Source organism: Elephas maximus, chromosome 1 (assembly GCF_024166365.1).
Source record: "Elephas maximus indicus isolate mEleMax1 chromosome 1, mEleMax1 primary haplotype, whole genome shotgun sequence".
Lineage (NCBI taxonomy): Eukaryota > Metazoa > Chordata > Mammalia > Proboscidea > Elephantidae > Elephas > Elephas maximus.
In genome coordinates this window covers 122,917,835-122,940,651 of record NC_064819.1, presented here as the reverse complement: position 1 = coordinate 122,940,651, position 22,817 = coordinate 122,917,835, and the positions used below count along the sequence as shown (strand labels likewise).

Sequence of the window (22,817 nt, the reverse complement as noted above, 5' to 3'; positions counted from 1 at the left end):
AATTAAACTATGACGTACTTTTAAATGACTTTTAATTGCTTTACAGGTAGAAATACAATTGGTGACAATTATTAATTAAAACATTAAACTACCTCTTCTTAAAGGTCATGATGAAATATTCCTTTCCTGTCATTTCAAAAGTTTTGGTTACTCTCTACCATACAAACCACAAAAGCTTATTAATGGAATATCAGTGTACATCACACCCATGTATGGAACTCTGGCAAAGAGCTACTGTCTCCACTTGCCCCACATCTGCTAAACCACTCTTCTTCCTGGACCATTTTTTCTGCTCCTATTTAGAAAGCTCTTGCAAGTATCTTTAAAGTCCGGCTTAATGAGTACCTCCTAGAGCCCTGCTTGACCACTTCAACCTACAAATTGAAAGCATAATGTGGTCATTTTAGAATGATGACAGGTAAATTCTCAAGCTATGGTGTTTTAAAAAAATGTAAGCAGGGAGGAACAGAACTGACATCTTAAGAAATACACAATTTGGTTTTCAATGTGGGTTGAAAAGGCTGTTAATAATAAAAAAAAAAAAAAACAGTAATTCCACTTTACAATAAAATATCCAGTGTTACAGAGAAAGAACAAAATTCTGGCCATGGTATTTTTTGTCTTAAAGAAAGCTTTATGTTTAAAGAAATGTTTTCAAGTTTGGTAAGTAATTACTACTCAGTTTTTTAATGCTAAAGGATTTCTGGTCAAAAAACATGAAACACACACAGGTAGTATCATGAGCTCTTCTTACTTTGCTATTTATGTAATATTTTTACTATTCACAATGGGGCCTCAACATCTAAAAATTAAATATGTAATCCAAATGCAGGAAATTGACAATTCAATGAATAACTACAATGAAGCTACTTTCATAAGAAATAATTTTTTTAAAACAGTTAAGGAAGAATATTCCTGAGTAGGCCTTACATTATTTTTTGAGGAATATTATGTTTACATAAATATATTTAAAAAAGGACTAAGATTATTAAAAATAAGTGTAATTCTACACAAATATTTTAGCATCATTCCCCTTCAACAGTAGCTCATACAAGTCATAGAAAAGTCTAAGCAGGTAAAAGGAATAGAAAATGTTTCCTTTTAATTATTTCAAAAAAATTGATTTTTTTTTTTTTCTAGCAATGTACTCCTCTAATTAAAGCAGGGATATACATTTGAGCAAAACCCAAAAGGGACATTGTTGGTAAAAATTTTAATCTATTTACATGATCAATTTCCACTACTCTGGTCTAATAATTATAAATAAAGATCTCAAAATGTATTTTATATCAATGCCACGTGAGAAGATTTACAGAAAAATTGAGCAGCTTTATTTCTATTCATTTTCACTCCTAAAAAAATAAACCAGAATCATCTGTACAGTACAAATAAAATTAAAGAACACATATTTGAGAAATATATAAACAATAGCCAAGATTTTTTCTATTTTTTAAAAATCATTTTAATCTAAGTATATGCATTCGAAGTTAGCTGAGAAACGAATACCTACATTAGAATACATGATTTATATTTGTATTAATATATATTCCATTCCTTCTGAACATTTTTGCCAAATAGCACAAAAACACAAAGCAAATATCAGACTCTGAATACATGAATGCAAAAGCATATTCTCAAATACATTTATGCTAGTAGATTTCGGTGTCCTTTAGAAAACAAACTCTAGAACTCATCCTGAGAATCTCTTCAAGGCCACTTGATGTTGTGTGGTAATATCTTTAATTACATATCCTCAAGACTTCTTCTAATAGCTTCTTCTAATTCCACATCTGCATTAAAAAACATAAATTTTAATACTTAGGGCAGAAAGCTAATAAACATGTGCTTTATATAAATCTCATCAAGCACATTCACCTTTTCAAAAAGAAAAGGAAAAGTAAACTGGAAAAACTTAGGATAACTTGGAAGTTTTTCTTCCATAAAATTTGAGTATTATGAAACATGAGAATCTGGATATTACCTCAAAATGAAATTCAAAATACATGAATATAATGTGCTAAGGACCTTGCAAGTTATTTTCATTTAGGGATGGCAGTCAACTGGCAAGTAATCACTTATTTCAACATTAAAAAGAAAAATCTACGTCACTTATTTCCAAAAAGACTTGAAGTGATGCATATGAATCTTAAAACAAATAGAAAAGCAAAACCACAAAACAGCAAAATCTCACAGGCTATCAAAAATTTAACTTTAACATTAGCAAGTGGCCATCTAAGACGCATCAATTGGTCTCGACCCACCTGGAGCAAAGGAGAATGAAGAACACCAAGGACACAAGGTAATTACAAGCCCAAGAGACAGAAAGGGCCACATAAACCAGAGACTACATCAGCCTGAGACCAGAAGAACTAGATGGTGCCCGGCTACAACTGATGACTGCCCTGACAGGGAACACAACAGAGAACCCTTGAGGGAGCAGGAGGGCAGTGGGATGCAGACCCCAAATTCTCATAAAAAGACCAGACTTAATGGTCCAACTGAGACTAGAAGGACCCCAGAGGTCATGGTCCCCAGACCTTCCCCTAACTCTTCAGACAGGGATTAGACTGGACACTGGGATAAAAAATGATACTGGTGAAGAGTGAGCTTCTTGGATTGAGTAGACACATGAGACTATGTGGGCAGCTCCTGTCTGGAGAGCAGATGAGAGGGCAAAGGGGGTCAGAAGCTGGCTGAATAGACATGAAAACAGAGAGTGTAGGGAACAAGTGTGCTATCTCATTAGAGGGAGAGCAATTAGGATTATATAGCAAGGTGTATATAAGTTTTTGTATGAGAGACTGACTTGGTTTGTAAACTTTCACTTAAACCACAATTAAAAAAATAATAATTAGCTTTGGGATTCCTAGCGTCTAAGACAGAGTAAAACTCATGGCTACATAACGGTCATCTGAGAAGCCTATATGAATACATATGTACTCATTTAACAGGTAATTACTGAAGGCCCCCTACTTATTAAGAAGACACATAGGTATTCTTGAGTTCATCTCCATCACCTCCATGGGAATGATGCTAAAGCCCAAAAACTCACTGGCGTTGAGTCGGTAGGATAAAGTAGAACTTTGCCCCATGCGGTTTCCAAGGAGTGGCTCGTGGGTTTGAACTGCCAACTTTTTGGTTAGCAGCCTTAGTTCTTAACCACTATTGCCACCTGGGCCCTGGCTAAAGCCCAGGAGGGTAGAATTAAGTGTCAGCTTCTTGGTGTTCGCTAGCTTCTCACACTAGATTTATCTCATCTCATTTGGTCATCAGCATAGGGAGTCTCTCAGAGCCTACTTGGTTCACAGGCGCTAGTGATCCCTCTAAAATGCAGCTGCACCTTTCTCTGAGCTGGGGGCACTGGTGTTGTATCATCTGTAATTGAAAAATACCGTAACCTCATATAAAACGTGTGAAGTTTAAGCTACATTTCTAACATCAGTGAGCTGCTCTAAGTTGAATTCAAAGGCATGAAAAAATACAAAGAAAAGCCAAGACATTCTTAGCAAAGAAGAAGACGACTTGTTTAAGATAGGAAAATTTATTATAAAGTTACAATAATTAAGAGTGTGTTATTCATGCAAGAACAGATAAATAGATCAACAGAAAAAAACAGAGAGCTTGAAAATAGATCCACACATATATGGACACTTGATTTATGACATATATGGCACTGTAAAACACTGGAAAAGATGTCTTTTTAATAAATCATGGAGGGTCAATTGATCGGCCAAATGATACAAGAATTTTACCCTTACACGACACACAAAATATATTTCAAAGTTACTATATACTAAATGTGAAAGGAAAAACAACAAAGCTTCTAGAAGATAATACAGGAGAATATCTTCACGATCTTAGTGTAGGGGAAGATTACTTAAAGTGGATTAAAAAGCATATGGAAATTAATCATGTGCTTTATGTCTCATCAATCACATTCAAAAGGCACCATTTAACAAGTGTAACACCATGCAATAGAGTTGGAGAAAATATTTGCAACACATGGAACTTGAGTCCAAAAAGAAAGGAAGTATTTTCAATCCAGAAAAATCAATAAGAAAAAGATAATTCAATAGAAAATATCAAGAAATTGAAAATACATTCTCAAAAGATTATGTAAAAATGGCCAGTGTTTACTATTCATCAGAAAAACATTAAAACCTCAAAGAAATATCAGTACACACCCATCAGACTAGCTAAAATAAAAAACACTGAATACTTTAAATGACTGGCGAGAACACAGATTAATGGGAACTCACATATACTACTCAGAAGAATGAAAATTGGCACAATCAGTTTGGAAAAACAGTTTGGCATTGCCTACTAAAGTTGAACATGACCAATTCAACTTCTAGCTAAATAGTCCCCAAAATGTGGACATATGTGCACCAAAAGACATGTAAAAGAATGCTTACAGTAACATTACTTGTAATAGCCAAAAGCTACAAACAATCCAAATGTCTATCAATAATAGAATTAATAAATTGTGGTGTATCCACAGAATATTATAAAGGTAACGGAACAAACCAAAGCTACATGCTAAGACATGGATGAATTTCTAAAACAGTGTTGAGTGAAGGAAACCAAACACAAAAATAGATAGCCTATACTTGTGTGGCACAATATGACGCACATCAATTATAGGTGGCTATTTATGTTTAAATTAATTAAAATTAAAAATTCAGTTCTTCAGCCACACTAGTCACATTTCAAGTACTTAACAGCCACATGTGTCTAGTACCAAATGTATTAGACAGGGCAGATACAGAACATTTCCATTATCACAGAAAGTTCTATTGGGCAGTAATGATATATATAATCCCATTTAGATAATATTCAAAATCAAACACTATTAAACTAAATGTTTCAAGTCACAATAGTGGTTAACGTGGGGAAGGAGAGCAAAAGAATTAATTTGGAGAGGACATGAAGGGGATTCTAGGGTACTAGTATGCATTTTTTTAACGTGAAACGTGGTTACACATTTTGTGAAATGTTTCGTACATTTTTTGTATGTGTTATACTATATACACATACACACAGAACCAAAATACTGGAGAATAACAGCAGCAACAACAACAGCATGTAAATTGAGGGCAAGAATCAAAGTAGAAGTTTTTTTAAGGCCCTTTTATTGCTCCAGAGAAGTGGACAGGATATAGGTATACTTTACTCTTTAAATTGTATGTTGTTGTTGTTGTTGTTAGGTGCCATTGAGTCAGTTCCGTCTCACAGCAGCCCTATGTACAACAGAATAAAACACTGCCCAGTCCTGCGCCAATCCCATGATCGTTGCTCTGCTTAAGCCCATTGCTGCAGCCACTGTGCCAATCCATCTCGTTGAGGGTCTTCCTCTAAAATTCCAAACTAACCACAAAAGAATAGAAATAAAGTATATAACTTATAAAAACAAAGAAAAAAGAATTAAGAATAAGAGCAGAAATACATCAATATTTACATTAAGCTTATATGAACTAAACCAGACAGTTAAAAGATTGGATTAAAAAAACAAAAACCAACTGTATAGTTCCACTTCTAGTAATGATACAGTAGTTTATATTGGATGCACCTTCCCATGGATAACAATTATAACCTCTCATAAACAATAGTTAATACACAATTATTTTAAGGCATTACAGAGCAATCAAAAGCAGAGCAAAACAAGAGGGAAGTTGACCCTTGAAAGAAGGGAACTGCACAGGGTTAAATTTGCAGCTTTATGGTTTTTTGCCTTACTCTCCAACCTTTGTGTAAAAGATGACTAGACTTTACCCAGAAAATGAAGCTCTTACTGGCTTGAGGAGTCAAAGGACAGAGTTTGGGTCTGCCAGAGAGGATGGAAAGGAAGAAGCAACAGAAGGGGGATCTCCAAAATCTACAAATAAACTGCACAGATCCTTGGGAGACCTCTGAACTGTACGTACACAGAAGAGGCTCCAATGCTCCCAGTGAAAACCAACAATTGGAAAGCTGAAAGAAATGAGCTGTTTCAGCTGTTACCCACTGCAGGGGAGACAGTTTGGAGTCTGAGTCCAGTTAACTGCCTAAAAGGGGAAGGAAAAAACTCTTTAGATGAAGACAACAGAATCTACAATATACAGCATCCAGTGTACATCAAAAATTACTAGACATACTAAGAACTAAGAAAATGTAAGCCATAGTCAAGAGGAAAACCAGTCAATAGAAATGAATCCCAAGAGAATCAAGTTGTTGGAATTAACTGAAAAGGATTTAAAAAAAACCAGTACAAATATTTTCAAGGACTTAATGGAAAACATGTTCAAAACCAAAGGGTAGGAAATCTCAACAGAGAAATGAAAACTATATACTAATTAAAAATAAAAATAACTACATGGAAATCCTGGAACTAAAAAATACTTGAAATGAAAAATTTACTGAACAAGCTAAGACTGTAGGCAGGACAAAAAAGAATCAATGAACTTGAAGACTGAACAACAGCAATTACCCAACATGAAAAACAGAAAAGAGATTAGAAAAAAAATGAGCCTGTGGTTAAATTTAAGTCATCTAATACATATGTAATGCATGCATAGTTGGAGCTTCAAAAGGAAAGGGAGAAAAACTGGGCAAAAATTGTGAAGAAATAATGGCTGAAAATTTCCAAAGCTGGTGAATAACAATCTTATAGATCCAAGTAGTTCAGCAAACTCTAAGCAGAATAAATACAAAGATGACCATACCGAGGCACATCTAGAAAACTTCAAAAAATGAAGAACAATCAGCAAATCTTAGAACAGCTAGAGGGAAAAAAAGGACACATCACATACAGGGAAACAATGATACTAATGATGACTTTTCATCAGGCACAATGGAGGTCAGAAGACAATGGAATACCATCTTTAAAGTGCTGAAAGAAAAAAAATTACAATCAGAATTCTAATGCTAAAGAAAATATCCTTCAAAAATAAAGCAAGTGTCATGGATTGAACTGTGTCCCCCAAAAATATGTGTCAACTTGGTTAGGCCATGATTCCCCGTATTGTGTGGCTGACCTCCATTTTGTGACTGATGCAATTTTCCTGTGTTGTAAAATCCTAATCTCTGCCTGTGGCTAATAAGGCAAGATTAGGTTATGTTAAAGAGCATTAGAGTGAGATATAACATGCTTACTCAGGTCACAACCCTGAAACAATATAAAGGGAGTTTCTCTGGGGTGTGGCCTGCATCACCTTTTATCTTAAAAAAAGGTGATGCAGCTTACAAGAGATAAAAGAGAGCAAGGAGCAGAGTAAGGGGGGACCTCATACCACCACGAAACAAAAGCTAGGAGGATAGTGCCTTCTTTGGACCTGGGGTCCCTGGGCTGAGAAGCTCCTTGACCAGGGTAAGATTGATGATAACGACCTTCCTCCAAAGTGGATAGACAGAAAAAGCCTTTCCTTGGAGCTGACGCCCTGAATTTGGACTTCCAGCCTACTAGACTGTGAGAGAATAAATTTCTCTTTGTTAAAGCCATCCACTTGTGGTATTTGTTATAGCAGCACTAGATGACTAAGATAGGGAGGTTCCGGTCAATATGGCACCTTAGAAACATATACTGTAATGACCCCCTGACAACAAAAACTGAAGTAACTAGGTAAAACAGATACAAAAAAAGACCTCAGATTCCAGATCATCAGAGTATTCAAGAAACAGGCTGAGCACCAATTAGAGGTCAGACAGAACGAGGCCAGCAGGAAAACAGATTTGTGGATCAATCACGCACCGCCAGCCAGCATGGGGCAGTGTGACCATTTTGGGACACTATCAATGACTGGGAGTGAGGAACCCAGAAAAGCAGCCACAAAAAGAGCACATTTGGTGGCAGAAATTCTGGGCAAACAATCCAGGAAAGAAACGAGGTGGGCAGGATACAGCCATGGACAGGGCACCCTTGAAGTGGGCAAGCATGGGATTTGCATAGCTTTGAAACCAGAGAACCACAGGGAGGTGTGTCTAGAGCAAATGAAACAGACTGAGTCATCAGAGCCTTAGAGAAGGAGAAACTGTACACAGGGATTGCACATTTATGGGTGAGTAAATTTTTTTTTTTTTTTTAAAGGGGAAGAACAGATGGGCAGATGCGAGCTCCGGTACCTCTGGTGAGTGCAAGAAAGGAGGGAGCTAAGAATTAGTACAGGGACTGCTTGTTGGTGGAGGCACCTGGCCATTTATATGGAAGCCATCCAGCAAAAAGTCAACCCAAAGAATTAACAACTAGAGACCAATCTCCCGAACTGGCCCAGTGCAAACAGTCACCTCACCTGTCATCTGCATTAGCATATACCTTTAGGTGCAAGCAGAAGAAGTCAAGGCATGCAAAGCCCAGCCACACCCACCACCTCCTCCACGAAGCACAAGTGACTCCCACTTCTGTGTGCAAGCCTGGCCACACCCACCATCCCTTCCTGGGGTGGAGCCCCATGCCCACTCTGCCCACCCCTAAGCCAGCCTACCCACCTGGCGATTGCTGGTGTGCACTTCCGCCACCAGACTACCAACTAGAAGCACAAGACCTCCATCTCCCCCATGCCCACTGCTTACCCGGTGACCAGCAGTGCAACTTCCCCCACGACCCACCTGGTAACCTGTGCAACTTCACCCCAACCACCCAGCAACTGGTGGTATGCACACACAGCCCTCGACCTAGTGACCAGCGAAAACGCTCCCTGCACCCATACCCCAGTGACACACCAGACAGACATAAAACCTCATCATCAAAGCTAGTCACATCCTAACAGGGTCCATCTGCACCTCTGGCAAATAATGAGTTGGAGATTCTAGTACCCTCATCCAACATCTGCCTGGCTGCAGTGTCTCACATCCCATACCCAAACAGTTCCTGTGGGTCTTCTGCACTTGCACTGAAACCCCTTGGTGCCCTCCCACCTACTGAGACACCAAACTGTGGATTAACAGTGGGCCCACCCCGTCCATTTGGGTAGCACTCCCTCACACAGATACAGAGGCATCCTGCCCTGACCTCCAGAGAACACACTAACTGCTAACACCTACCCGGTCCCACAAAGGCTGTGGAGAGACCTGACCACGCAACACTTGTCACCCAATATCAGGGAAAGAACCTGTTCTTCCACCTTCATTCAGTCCAGCAAGGGAAGACATATGAGCCTAAACATGGAGGACTTGCATGTGTGTGAGACTCGCCGTACCCACTAGTGAGAAGAAATCATGCCCAGGCAAGAGCCACCACCGAAGATACATACAGACCAGAACCACAGAACAAAGACCATTAAAATAATACAAAGGAAGAAGGACACTCTAAAGAGAAGAAACAAATCTCCAGATATGTCAAAACAAATTTAAAAATCAGCACAAAACAAGCATACCTATAATCAATTCAAAAATATATAAACAAACATCTTAATGCCTCAGAGATAGTAGACAATAACAAATCATATGAAGAAACAAGATAGATGGTTCAAACAAGTGACAAAAATAAAGGAGCAGAAAACCTTCCTGAGAAAGAAATGGTAACAGAACTAACTGACAAGGAATTCAAAAGATGTATATACGGGATACCTAAAGAGATCAAGGAAAACACAGACGAAACCCTAGAAGAATTCGGGAAAATATAAGACAAAAAATTAACAAAACGGTCAATTAGAAACCATACAAAAACAACTAGAAATCCAGAAGATGAATAATAAAATATCAGAAATAGATAAATCAATGCAAGAAAAAAAATCAGCAAAATACAGGACAAATTTCTTGATACTAATTTGTTTGATGATCAGAAAAAAAATGAAGAAAGCTTAAGAGTTACGTCGGACACTACCAAGAGGAATAATTACAAGTAATAGGAATTCCAGAACAAGAGAAAAAAAAAAATAGAGAATTTTTGAAGATATAGTGGCAGAAAACTTCCCCCAGTATCATGAAAGATGAGAAGGTTTTCATCCAAGAAGTTCAACAAACACCACACAGGATAGACCTCAAAAGTCACCAAGGCATATCATAATGGAACTTTCCAAAACCAAAGACAAACAAAGAATTCTGAGAGCAGCTCGTGAAAAACAAAATATCACCTACAAAGGGGCACCAATAAGACTAAGCACTGATTTCTCGGCAGAAACCATGTAGACAAGAAGGTTATGGGATGACGTACCTAAAACCCCAAAAGAAAAGAACTGCCAACCAAAAATCACATATCCAGCAAAACTGTCTTTTAATACAATGGCAAAACTAGGACATTCCCAGATAACTGGAAATTAAGGGAATTTAAAAAACCAGGCGAACCTTATAAGAAATATTGAAAGGAGTCGTTTGTACAGAGAACCAACATCGGACAACAACCTGAAATTAAGACACACGACACCATCACCAGATACCAACCCAGATAAAGAATTCTCAAAAGTAAAATAAACGTGCAAAACTGAAAACAGGACCACAGATGTCAATATGCAGACAACAAAAAAAGAAAAGGAAATCGATAAAAGAAAAGGAAATTGATAAAAAAAAAAAAACTCACCAGAAAAAATAAAGCTGTAAACACCACAAAAAAAAAGAAGCATAACAAAACGGCAGCAGTAAATTCATACCTATTCACAAGCACACTAAATATAAATGGTTTAAATGCACCAGCCAAGAGACAGAAAGTGGCAAACTGGATTTAAAAAAAACATAACCCATCAATATGTTGCCTATAAAAGACACTTCTTAGACACAAATACATAAATAGCTTAAAAATCAAAGGATGGAAAAAATATATCAAGCAAACAGTAACCAAAAGAGAGCAGGAGTGGCAATAATAACGTCTGATAAAATAGATTTTAAGTCAAAAATCCATTATAAGAGACAAAGAAGGGCATTATATAACGATTAAAGGGTCAATCCATCAAGAGGACATAACCATAATAAATATTTACGCACCCAATGACAGAGCTCCAAAAGACATTAAAAAAACTCTAACAGAATTGAAAAAAGAGACAGTTCTACAATAACAGTAGGGGACTTCAGCATATCACTTTTAATGACGAACAAAACAACTAGAAAGAAAATCAACAGAGATACAGAAGATTTAAATGACACAACCAACCAACTTGACCTCATAGATATATATAGAATACACCACCTAAGAGCAGCACAGTACACATTCCTCTCCAGTGAACATAAATCATTATCTAGAACAGACCATATTTTAGGCCACACAGCAATCTCAATAAATTAAAAAAATCAAGATAATGAAAAGCCTCTTCTTTGATCACAACATTATAAAATCAGAAATCAAAAACAGAAAGAATAAGGAAAAAAAATAAATACATGGAAACTGGTAACGCCTTATTTAAATGCCATTGGGAAATATATGAAAGTAAAGGTGAAATTTAAAAAATTCTGAGAATGAAATTACAACATACCAAAACTTTGGGGACTGCAAAAGCAGTACTTAGAGGAGAATTTATAGCAATAAAAGTATATGTCAGAAAAGAGGAATGGGCCCAAATCAATAGCTTAATGCTACAACTCAAACAAAAAGAAAAGGAGCAGCAAAAGATGTCCACAGTTACCAGAAAAAAGGAAACAATAAAGGTCAGAGCAGAAATAAATGAAACAGAAAAACAATAGAATCAACAAGACTAGCAGTTGGTCTTTGAAAGGATCAATAAAATTAACAAACCACCGGTCAAATTGACAAAGAAAAAAATGAGAAGATATAAATAACCAAAATAAGAAATGGGATGGGTGACATTACAACAGAATCAACTGAGACAGAATCATAATTATGAAAAATTATACTCTAATAATTCTGAAAACCTAGAACAAATTTCTACCTATACTACCTACCTAAGATAATGCAAGTATAAGCAGAAAATCTGAAAAGGCCCATAACAAAAGAAATTGAAGCTGTCATAAAAAATTCAAAACAACAAAAAAGCTGCAGCCCAGACGGCTTCACTAGAGAATTCTACCAAATATTCAGAGAACAGCTGACACCAACTCCCCTCAAACTATTCCAGAACATAGAAAAGGAAGGAATGCTTTTAGTACATTCTATGAAGCCAGCTTAACCCTGATACCAAAGCCAGGCAGAGACACCACAAAAAGAGAAAATTACAGACCAATATCCCTCAGGAATAGACAAAAAATTCTCAACAAAATTCTAGCCAACAGAACTTAACAGCTATCAAAAAAATAATACATCATGACCAAGTGGGATTCATACCAGGGATGCAAGGATGACTCAACATTAGAAAATGAATCAACATAATTCACCACATAAATAAAACAAAGGAAAAGAATCACATGATCATCTCAATTGATGCAGAAAAGGCACTTGGTAAAATCCAACACCCTTCCTGATAAAAACTCTCAGCAAAATAGGAATAGAAGGGAAATCCCTCAACATAATTAAGGGCATACATGCAAAACCAACAGACAACACTATTCTCAATGGAGAAAGATTCAGAGCATTCCCCTTGAGAACAAGAACGAGGCAATGATGCCCTTTATTACCACCCTTATTCAATATAGTACTGGAAGTCCTAGCTAGAGCAAAAAGGCAAGAAAGGGAAATAAAGGGTACCCAAATTGGAAACCAATTTGATGCACTGATAATTACTGGTGATTGGAATGTAAAAACTGAAAACAAAAAAGAAGGATCAGAGGTTGGAAAATATGGCCTTGGTGACAGAAACTATGCTGGAGATCACATGAAAGAATTTTGCAAGACCAATGACTTCTTCACAGCAAATATACTTTTCACCAATATAAACAGCGACTATACACACGAACCTCATCAGACGGAATACACAGCAATCAAATCGACTACATCTATGGAAAGAGATGATGGAAAAGCTCAATATTATCAGTCAGAACAAAGCCAGGGGCCGACTGTGGATTGGACCATCAATTATTCACATGCAAATTCAACCTGAAACTGAAGAAAATTAGAACAAGTCCAGGAGAGCCAAAGTATGACCTTGACTATATCAAACCTGAATTTAGAGACCACCTCAAGAATAGATTTGACACGCTGAACACTAATGACTGAAGACCAGACAAGTTGTGGAATGACATCAAGGACATTATACGTGAAGAAAGCAAGTGGTAATTAAAAAGACAGGAAAGAAAGAATAGACCAAAATGGATGTCAAAAGACACTCTGAAACTTGCTCTTGAACATTGGGCAGCTAAAGCAAACGGAACAAATGATGAAGTAAAAGAACTGAAGATTTCAAAGGGCAGCTTGAGAAGACAAAGTATTTAATGATCTGTGCAAAGAGCTGGACATAGAAAACCAAAAGGGAAGAACATGCTCAGCATTTCTCAAGCTGAAAGAACTGAGGAAAAAATTCAAGCCTCGAGTTGCAATACTGAAGGATTCTATGGGGGAAAATATTAAATCACACAGAAACATCAAAAGAAGATGGAGGGAATACACAGAGTCATTATACCAAAAACACTTGGTCAATGTTCAACCATTTCAATAGGCAGCATATGATCAGGAACTGATGGTACTGAAGAAAGAAGTCCAAGCTGCACCGAAAGCACTGGCAAAAAACAAGGCTCCAGGAATTGACGGAATATCAATTGAGATGTTTCAACAAATGGATGCAAGGCTGGAAGTGCTAACTTGTCTATGCCAAGAAATTTGGAAGACAGCTACCTGGCCAATAGACTGGAAGAGATTCATATTTATACCTATTCCTAAGAAAGGTGATCTGACCAAATGCGGAAATTATCGAAGAATATCGTTAATATCACATGCGAGCAAAATTTTGCTGAAGATCATTCAAAAGTGGCTACAGCAGTATACCAACAGGGAACTCCCAGAAATTCAGGCCAGATTCAGAAGAGGATGTGGAACCAGGGATAGCACTGCTGATGTCAGATGGATGCTGGCTGAAAGCAGAGAATACCAGAAGGATGTTTACCTGTGTCTTACTGACTATGCAGAAGCACTGCATTGTGTGGATCATAACAAACTATGGATAACATTGCAAAGAATGGAAATTCCAGAACACTTAATTGTGCTCATGAGGAACCTTTACATAGATCAAGAGGCAGTTGTTCAGACAGAACAAGGGGATACTGTGTGGTTTAATGTCAGGAAAGGTGTGCATCAGGGTTCTATCCTTCCACCTTACTTATTCAGTCTGTATGCTGAGCAAATAATTGGAGAAGCTGGCCTATATGAAGAACGGGGCATAAGGATTGGAGGAAGGCTCATTAACAACCTGTGTTACATAGATGACACAACCTTGCTTGCTGCAAATGAAGAGCAGTTGAAGCACTTACTGATGAAGATCAAAGACCACAGCCTTCAGTATGGATTACACTTCTACATAAAGAAAACAAAAATCCTCACAACTGTACCAATAAGCAACATCATGACAAATGGAGAAAAGATTGAAGTTGTCAAGGATTTCATTTTACTTGGATCCACAATCAACAGCCATGGAAGTGGCAGTCAAGAAATCAAGACACATTGCATTGGGCAAATTTGCGCAAAGGACCTCTTTAAAGTGTTTAAAGCAAAGATGTCACCTTGAAGACTAAGGTGACCCTGAACCCAAGCCATTGTTTTCAATCGTCTCACATGCATGCAAAAGCTGGACAATGAATAAGGAAGACCAAAGAAGAATTGACGTCTTTGAATTGTGGTGTTGGCCAAGAATATTGAATATACCATGGACTGCCAAAAGAATGAAAAAATCTGTCTTGGAAGAAGTACAACCAGAATGCTCCTTAGAAGCAAGGATAGCAAGACTGCGTCTTATATACTTTGGACATGTCAGGAGGGATCAGTGCCTAGAGAAGGACATCATGCTTGGTAAAGTACAGAGTCAGCAGAAAAGAGGAAGACCCAAATGATTTGGTTGACACAGTGGCTGTAACAATGGAGTCAAGCATAACAATGATTGTGAGCATGGAGCAGGACTGGGCAGTGTTTCGTTCTGTGGTACATGGGGTCACTATGAGTCGGAACCCACTTGACGGCACCTAACAACAACAACAACAAACTGGAAAGAAAGAAGTAAAACTATCCATTTGCACATGACATGATCCTGTACATAGAAAATCTCAGAGACTGCAAAAGAAAGTTACTGGAGCTAATAGAAGGATTCAGCAAAGTGGCGGGGTACAAGATCAACACACAAAAATCAGTTAGGTTACTCTACACTAACAAGGAGGATTCTGAAAAAGAAACCAAGAAATTAATACCATTTACAATAGCCCCCAAAAGATAAAATACCTAGGAATAAACCTAACCAGGGACATAAAAGACTTATACAAGGAAAGCTATAAAACACTGCTGCAAGAAACTAAAAGAGATCTACATAAATAGGAAAACATTCCATGGTCATGAACTGGAACATTTAACACTGTGAAATTGTCAATACTACCAAAAGTGATCTATAGATATAATACAATCCCAAACCAAATCCCAACAACATTCTTAAGTGAAATGGAAAAATTCATCTCCAACTGTAAATGAAAAGGAAAGAGGCCCTGAGTAGCTACAGCAATACTGAAGAACAAAGTAGGAAGACTCACACTTACCGATCTCAAAACTTACTATACAGCCACGGTAATCAAAACAGCCTAGAACAGGTTCAATGAAAGATACATAGACCAAAGGAACAGAATTGAGAACCCAGAAGTAAATCCATCCATCTATGGGCAGCTGTGAGCCCTGGTGGTACTGTGGTTAAGAGCTCAGCTGCTAACCAAAAGGTCATCAGTTGGAATCCACCAGCTGCTCTTTGGAAACCCTATGGGGCAGTTCCATCCTGTCCTATAGGGTTGGAATGAGTCAGAACCGACTCGACGATGCCTGACAACAACAATGGGGGGCAGCTGATCTTTGACAAAGGGTCAAAGTCTATTCAATGGGGAAGAAACATTCTCTTTAACAAATGGTGCTGGCAAAGCTGGATATTCATATGCAGAAAAATGAATCAGGATCCATACCTCAACACCACACATAAAAACTAACTCAAAAGGGATCAAAGATCTAAATATTAAAGCTAAAACTTTAAAGTTCCTGGAAGACAACATATGGTCAAAACTAGGGGGCCTAATTTTTGGCATGGTCTCTCAAGCAAACTAAAAATGCATGAATGATACAAGATAAATTAGATAACTGGGACCTCCTAAAAAGTAAATGCTTATGCTCATCAAAAGTCTTTACCAAAGAGAACCTACAGACTGGAAAAAATCTTTGCACATGACATATCTGATAAGGTTCTAATCTCTAAAATATATACAAAACTTCAACAGCTCAACAACAAAAGAATAATCCAATCAAAAAATGGGCAAAAGACATGAACAGACATTTCACCAAAGAGAACATTCAGGCAGCTGAAAATACATGAAAAGATGCACTCGATCATAAGCCATTACAGAAACGCAAATCAAAACTAAAATGAAATAACATCTCACCCCTGCAAAAATAGCAATCATCAAAAAAACAAAACAAATGCTGGCAAGGTTGTGGGAGTAGGGACTGGAACTCTTAAACATGGCTGGTGATACTGTAAAATGGTACAACCACTGTGGAAAACAGTACGGTGCTTCCTAAAAAAAGCTAGAAATATCTTATGATCCAGCAATCCCACTCGTACGTGTATGTCTGAGAGACAGAAGAGCAGTAACACGAATAGACATATGCACATCTATGTTCACTGTAGCATTATTCACAATAGCATGAAGATGGAAAATGATACAACTATAAAGAATAATAAGGAGTCCACAAAACATCCCACAGATGAATCTGGAGGTCATTATGCTGAGTGAAATAAGTCAATCACTAAAAGGCAAATATTGTATTGTCCCATTATTATAAAAAGTCAAGAATGGATATACATGCAGAAAGCAAAGTTCTTTAATGGCTACCAGGGATAGGAGGGAGAGGGAGGGGGAATCACCTTCTAGATAGTAAACACTTGTTACTGCTGCTGATGGGAAAGGCAATCCCAAAAATGGGTGAGATCAGCACAACCTGACCAAGGTAAATAAAGACACTAAGAAGTACACAAAAGAAAGGAACAATTTCGGCAAATGCTGTAACATATACAATTTTGTAACAACAGTAAAAACAACCAAACATCGTGTATATTTATGTAGGTAGATGTGGATGCATATACATGTCTAGGAAGGCATATGCGAGGAAATACATGTGCATGTACAGGCGTATCTGTAAGCGTATGTATAAACACATTTGTGCGTGCTGCACATATATCCACATACCTGACGAAACACATAGCGGGCATAGTTACAGAGGCTTCCTAGACATATCCAAAGTACTTGCGGAATTTGTTCATTGGGTCAGAAGGCTTATGATCATAGTCTTGGGGGACAACTTAGTCAACTAGCATAACACAGTTCACAAAGATAATATTCTACATCCACGTTTGGTGAGTAGCATCTGGGGTCTTAGAAACTTGCAAGTGGTCATCTAAGATACAACTCTGGGTCTTTACTTGTCTGGAGCAAAAGAGAACGAAGGAAATCAAAGGTTCAAAGAAGAAATGAGTCCACGGAACTAACAGCCCACATGAACCACAACCTTTTCAAACCTGAGACCAGAATTGGATGGTACCTGGCTACCACTACCAGCCATTCTGACAAGTGACACAAAAGAAGGTCCCAGATAGAATGGTGGAAAAATATAGAACAAAACTCAAATTCCTAAAAAAGGCCAGACCTACTGGACTGATAGAGACTAGTGGAACCCCTGAGACTACTGTCCTAAGATACTCTTTGAATTTGGAATTGAAGTTATTTCTGCAGGTCACCTTTCAGCCAAATAATAGATTGCCTTATAAAATAAACAGTATCTATCACCTGTGAGTAATGTATTCCCTTAAACAATTAACTATATGAGACAAAACGGACAACAGTTACCCAAAAACAAAGATGAGAAAGCAGGGCAGGGAATGGAAACAGAACAGAATAGAAATAATAAGAATGCCAACACACTGTAAAAATTGTAACCAATGGTGTCAAATGATTTGTATAAAAATAGTTAAAGGGGGACCTAATTTGCTTTGTAAATGTTCGCCTAAAACACAATAAAATATTATTTTTAAAAAATGGGGGAAATAACATTTGCAGATAAACGAAAACAGAAAATTCATCACCAGCAAAAATGAATTACAAAAAATAAAAAGGAAGTTCTTCAGGCTGAAGAGAAATGACACCAGGCAGAAACTCTAATCTACTGAAAAGAATACGACTGCAAATGGTAACTATGTGGGTAAATATAAAAATCTATATATTTTCGTCTTTCTTTAAATTTCACAGGACTGTTTAAAAAAAATTGTCTTGTAGGATTTGTAACATGTAGACAAATATAGCATGAAGAACTGGGGCTAGTACATAAACTAACCTATAATGTTGGAGAGTTTCTACATTTTAGATAACGTGAGGTATACTGATTCTACTGTAAAAAGTAAAAAAAAAAATTTTAATGCAATCTTTAAAACAACCATGAAAACAAAGTAAAGAGAACAAAAATCAGTTGGATTCCTCTACACCAATAAAAAGAACATAGAAGAGGAGATCACCAAATCAATGCCATTTACAGTAGCCCCCAAGAAGATAAAATACTTAGGAAAAATCTTACCAGAGTTGTAAAAGACTTATACAAAGAAAACTACAGTACACTTCTGCAAGAAACCAAAAGAGACTTACAGAAGTGGGAAAACATACCTTGCTCGTGGATAGGAAGACTTAACATTATAAAAATGTCTGTTCTACCAAAAGCAATCTATACATTTAATGCAATTCCAATCCAAATCCCAACAACATTCTTTAATGAGACGGAGAAACAAATCACCAACTTCATGTGAAAGGGAAAGAGGCCCCGGATAAATAAGCCATTACTGAAAAAGAACAACAAAGTGGGAGGCCTTACTTTACCTGATTTTAGAACCTATCACCCCGCCACAGTAGTCTCAACAGCCTGGTACTGGTACAACAACAGATACATGGACCAATGGAACAGAATTGAGAATCCAGACATAAATCCATCCACATATGAGCAGTTGATAGTTGACAAAGGCCCCGAAACAGTTAAATGGGGAAAAGACAGTCTTTTTAACAAATGGTGCTGGCGTAACTGGATATCCATTTGCAAAAAAAATGAAACAAGACCCATACCTCACTCCATGCACAAAAACTAACTCAAAGTGGATCAAAGACCTAAATATAAAATCTAAAACGAGAAAGATCATGGAAGAAAAAATAGGGACAACGTTAGGAACCCTAATACATGGCATAAACAGTATAGAAAACATTATAAAGAACGTAGAAGAAAAACTAGATAACTGGGAGCTCCTAAAAAGAAAACACTTATGCTCATCTAAAGACCACCAAAAGAGTAAAAAGACTACCTACAGACTGGGAAAAAGTTTTTAGCTATGACATTTCTGATCAGCACCTGATCTCTAAAATCTGCATGATAGTGCAAAAACTCAACTGCAAAAAGACAAATAACCCAATTACAAAATGGGCAAAAGATATGAATAGACACTTCACTAAAGAAGACATTCAGGAAGCTAACAGATACATGAGGAAATGTTCACAATCATTAGCCATTAGAAAAATGCAGATCAAAGCTACAATGAGATTTCATCTCACTCCAACGAGGCTGGCATTAATCCAAAAAACACACAATAATAAATGTTGGAGAAGCTATGGAGAGATTGGAACACTTCTATACGGCTGGTGGGATGTCAAATGGTGCAACCACTTTGGAAATCGATTTGGCACTTCCTTAAAAAGCTAGAAATAGAACTACCATAGGATCCAGCAATCCCACTCCTTGGAATATATCCTAGAGAAATAAGAGCCTTTACGCAAACAGATATATGCATACCCATGTTCGTTGCAGCACTGTTTACAATAGCAAAGAGATGGAAGCAACCAAGGCGCCCATCGACGGATGAATGGATAAATAAATTGTGGTATATTCACACAATGGAATACTACGCATCGGTAAAGAACAGTGAGGAATCTGTGAAACATTTCATAACCTGGAGGATCCTGGAAGGCATTATGCTGAGTGACATTAGTCAGCTGCAAAAGGACAAATATTGTATAAGACCACTATTGTAAGAACTTGAGAAATAGTTTAAACTGAGAAGAAAACATTCTTTTGTGGTTTCGAGAGGGGGGAGGGAGGGATAGTGGGAGAAGGGTACTCACTAATTAGATAGTAGATAAGAACTACTTTAGGTGAAGGGAAAGACAGCACACAATACAGGGGAGGTCAGCACAATTGGACTAACCAAAAGCAAAGAAGTTTCCTGAATAAACTGAATGCTTCAAAGAACAGTGTAGCAGGGGCAGGGGTTTGGGGACCATGGTTTCAGGGGACATCTAAGTCAATTGGCATAATAAAATATTAAGAAAACATTCTGCATCCCACTTTGAAGAGTGGCGTCTGGGGTCTTAAATGCTAGCAAGCAGCCATCTAAGATGCATCAAATTGGTCTCAACCCACCTGGATCAAAGGAGAATGAAGAACAAGGGCACAGGGCAATTACAAGCTCAAGAGACAGAAAGCACCACATGAGCCAGAGACTACATCATCCTGAGACCAGAAGAACTAGATGGTGCCCGGCTACAACCAATGACTGCCCTGACAGGGAACATGACACAGAACCCCTGAGGGAGCAGGAGAGCAGTGGGATGCAGACCCCAAATTCTCATAAGACCAAACTTAATGGTCTGAGACTAGAAGGACCCTGGTGGCATGGACTCCAGACCTTCTGTTGGCCCAGGCCAAGAACCATTCCCGAAGCCAACTCTCCAAACATGGATTGGACTGGACGATGGGTTGGAGAGGAATGCTGGTGAGGAGTGAGCTTCTAGGATTAGGTGGACACTTGAGACTATGTTGGCATATCCTGCCTAGAGGGGAGATGAGAGGGTGGAAGGGGTTAGAAGCTAGCAAAATGGACACGAAAAGAGAGAGTAGAGGGAGAGAGCGGGTAGTCTCGTTAGGGGGAGAGTAATTGGGAGTGTGCAGCAAGGTGTATATAAGTTTTTGTGTGAGAGACTGACTTGATTTGTAAACTTTCACTTAAAGCACAATAAAAATTATTAAAAAAACAATGCAAAGAGAGGTAGAGCTAAAAAGACAATAAATCAAAATACTGAATAAATACAGTAAGTTTAATAAAATAAAAATATTAAAATAATCCAAGAGGACAAGAAAGGAGTAACTAAGAAGCAAAAGAGAGGAGACAAAGGAAAAAAAAGGTAGCCTGACTCCAACCATAAGTAATTACATTAAATGTTACTCAATTAAATGGTCCAATTAAAAAGTAGAGATGTTAGACTAAATAAAAAAGACCCATCCATATTGTATCTCTAAGAGATACACTTTCAATAAACAAAGTCACAAATATAGGGGTCTGGGGACCATGGTTTCAGCAGACACCTAGGTCAATTGGTATAACAAAGTTTATTAAGAACATGTTTTGGATCCTACTTTGGTGAGTGGCATCTGGGGTCTGAAATGCTTGCAAGCGGCCATCTAAGATGCATCAATTGGTCCCAACCCACCTGGAGCAAAGGAGAATGAAGAATACCAAAGACACAAGGAAAATATGAGCTCAAGAGACAGAAAGGACCACATAAAGCAGACTCTATCAGCCTGAGACCAGAAAAACTAGATGGTGCATAGCTAACACCAATGACCGTCCTGAAAGGGAACATAACAAAGAGTCCTTGACAGCAGGAGAAAAATGGGGTGCAGAGCTCAAATTCTAGTAAAAAGACCAGATTTAGCAGTCTGACTGAGACTGGGGGATCCCTGGAAGACAAGGCCCCTGGGCTCTCTGTTAACCCAAAACTAAAACCACTCCTGAAGCCAACTCTTCAGACAAAGATTTGACTGGACTATAAGACATAAAATCATAGTCATGAAGAGTGTGCTTCTTAGTTCAAGTAGAGCCATGAGACTATGTGGGCAGCTCCTGTCCAGAGGCGTGAGGAAAAGACAGAAAGGGACAGGAGCTGGGTGAATAAACAGAAAATCCAGTGTGGAAAGGAAGAATGTACTGTCATATTATAGAGAGACCAACTAGGGTCATATAATGATGTGTGTACAAATTTTTGTATGAGAAATTAACTTGAGCTGTAAACTTTCACTTAAAGCACAATTTAAAAAAAGACACAAATAGACCTGAAATAAAAGGATGGAAAAAGATACTGCAAACATTAAGCATAAAAAAGCTGGAGTGGAAAGGACTACATGAACCAGAGGCTACATCATCCTGAGACCAGAAGAACTAGATGGTGCCCGGCCACAAGTGATGACTGCCCTGACAGGGAACACACCATAGAACCCCTGAGGGAGCAGGAGAACAGTGGGATGCAGACCCCAAATTCTCATAAAAAGACCAGACTTAATGGTCTGACTGAGACTGGAAGGACCCTGGTGATCACGGCCCCCAGACTTCTGTTGGCCCACTATAGGAATCATGCCTGAAGCCAGCTCACCAGACATGGATTGGACTGGACAATGGGTTGGAGAGGGATGCTGGTGAGGCGTTAGCTACTTGGTTTGGGTGGACACTTGAGACAATGTTGACATCTCCTGCCTGGAGGGAAGATGCGAGGGTAGAGGGGCTTAGAAGCTGGCAAAATGGTCACAAAAAGAGAGGGTGGAAGGAGGGAGCGGGCTGTCTCATGGCGGGGGGGAAGTAATTGGGAGTATGTAGCAAGTTGTATATGGGTTTTTGTGTGAGAGACTGACTTGATTTATAAACTTTCACTTAAAGCACAATAAAAATCATTTAAAAAAAAAAGAAAGCTGGAGTGGCTACATTAACACCAAAGTA

At 38.0% G+C, this 22,817-nt stretch overlaps 1 protein-coding gene across 3 annotated transcripts in view; it reads right to left on the bottom strand.

Moving 5' to 3' along the window:
* Positions 1-1,422: 1,422 nt before the first annotated feature.
* ZNF451 (zinc finger protein 451) overlaps positions 1,423-22,817 on the bottom strand; it is a 126,885-nt gene continuing 105,490 nt past the window's right edge. Inside the window, exon 16 of one of the 3 annotated variants that reach the window (XM_049894840.1) lies at positions 1,423-1,790. In XM_049894840.1, coding sequence (XP_049750797.1) covers position 1,790 — 1 coding nt within the window. In that variant the 3' untranslated portion in view covers positions 1,423-1,789. The remainder of the gene's footprint in view (positions 1,791-22,817) is intronic. The other 2 variants (XM_049894859.1, XM_049894870.1) reach the window with 2 other exon arrangements.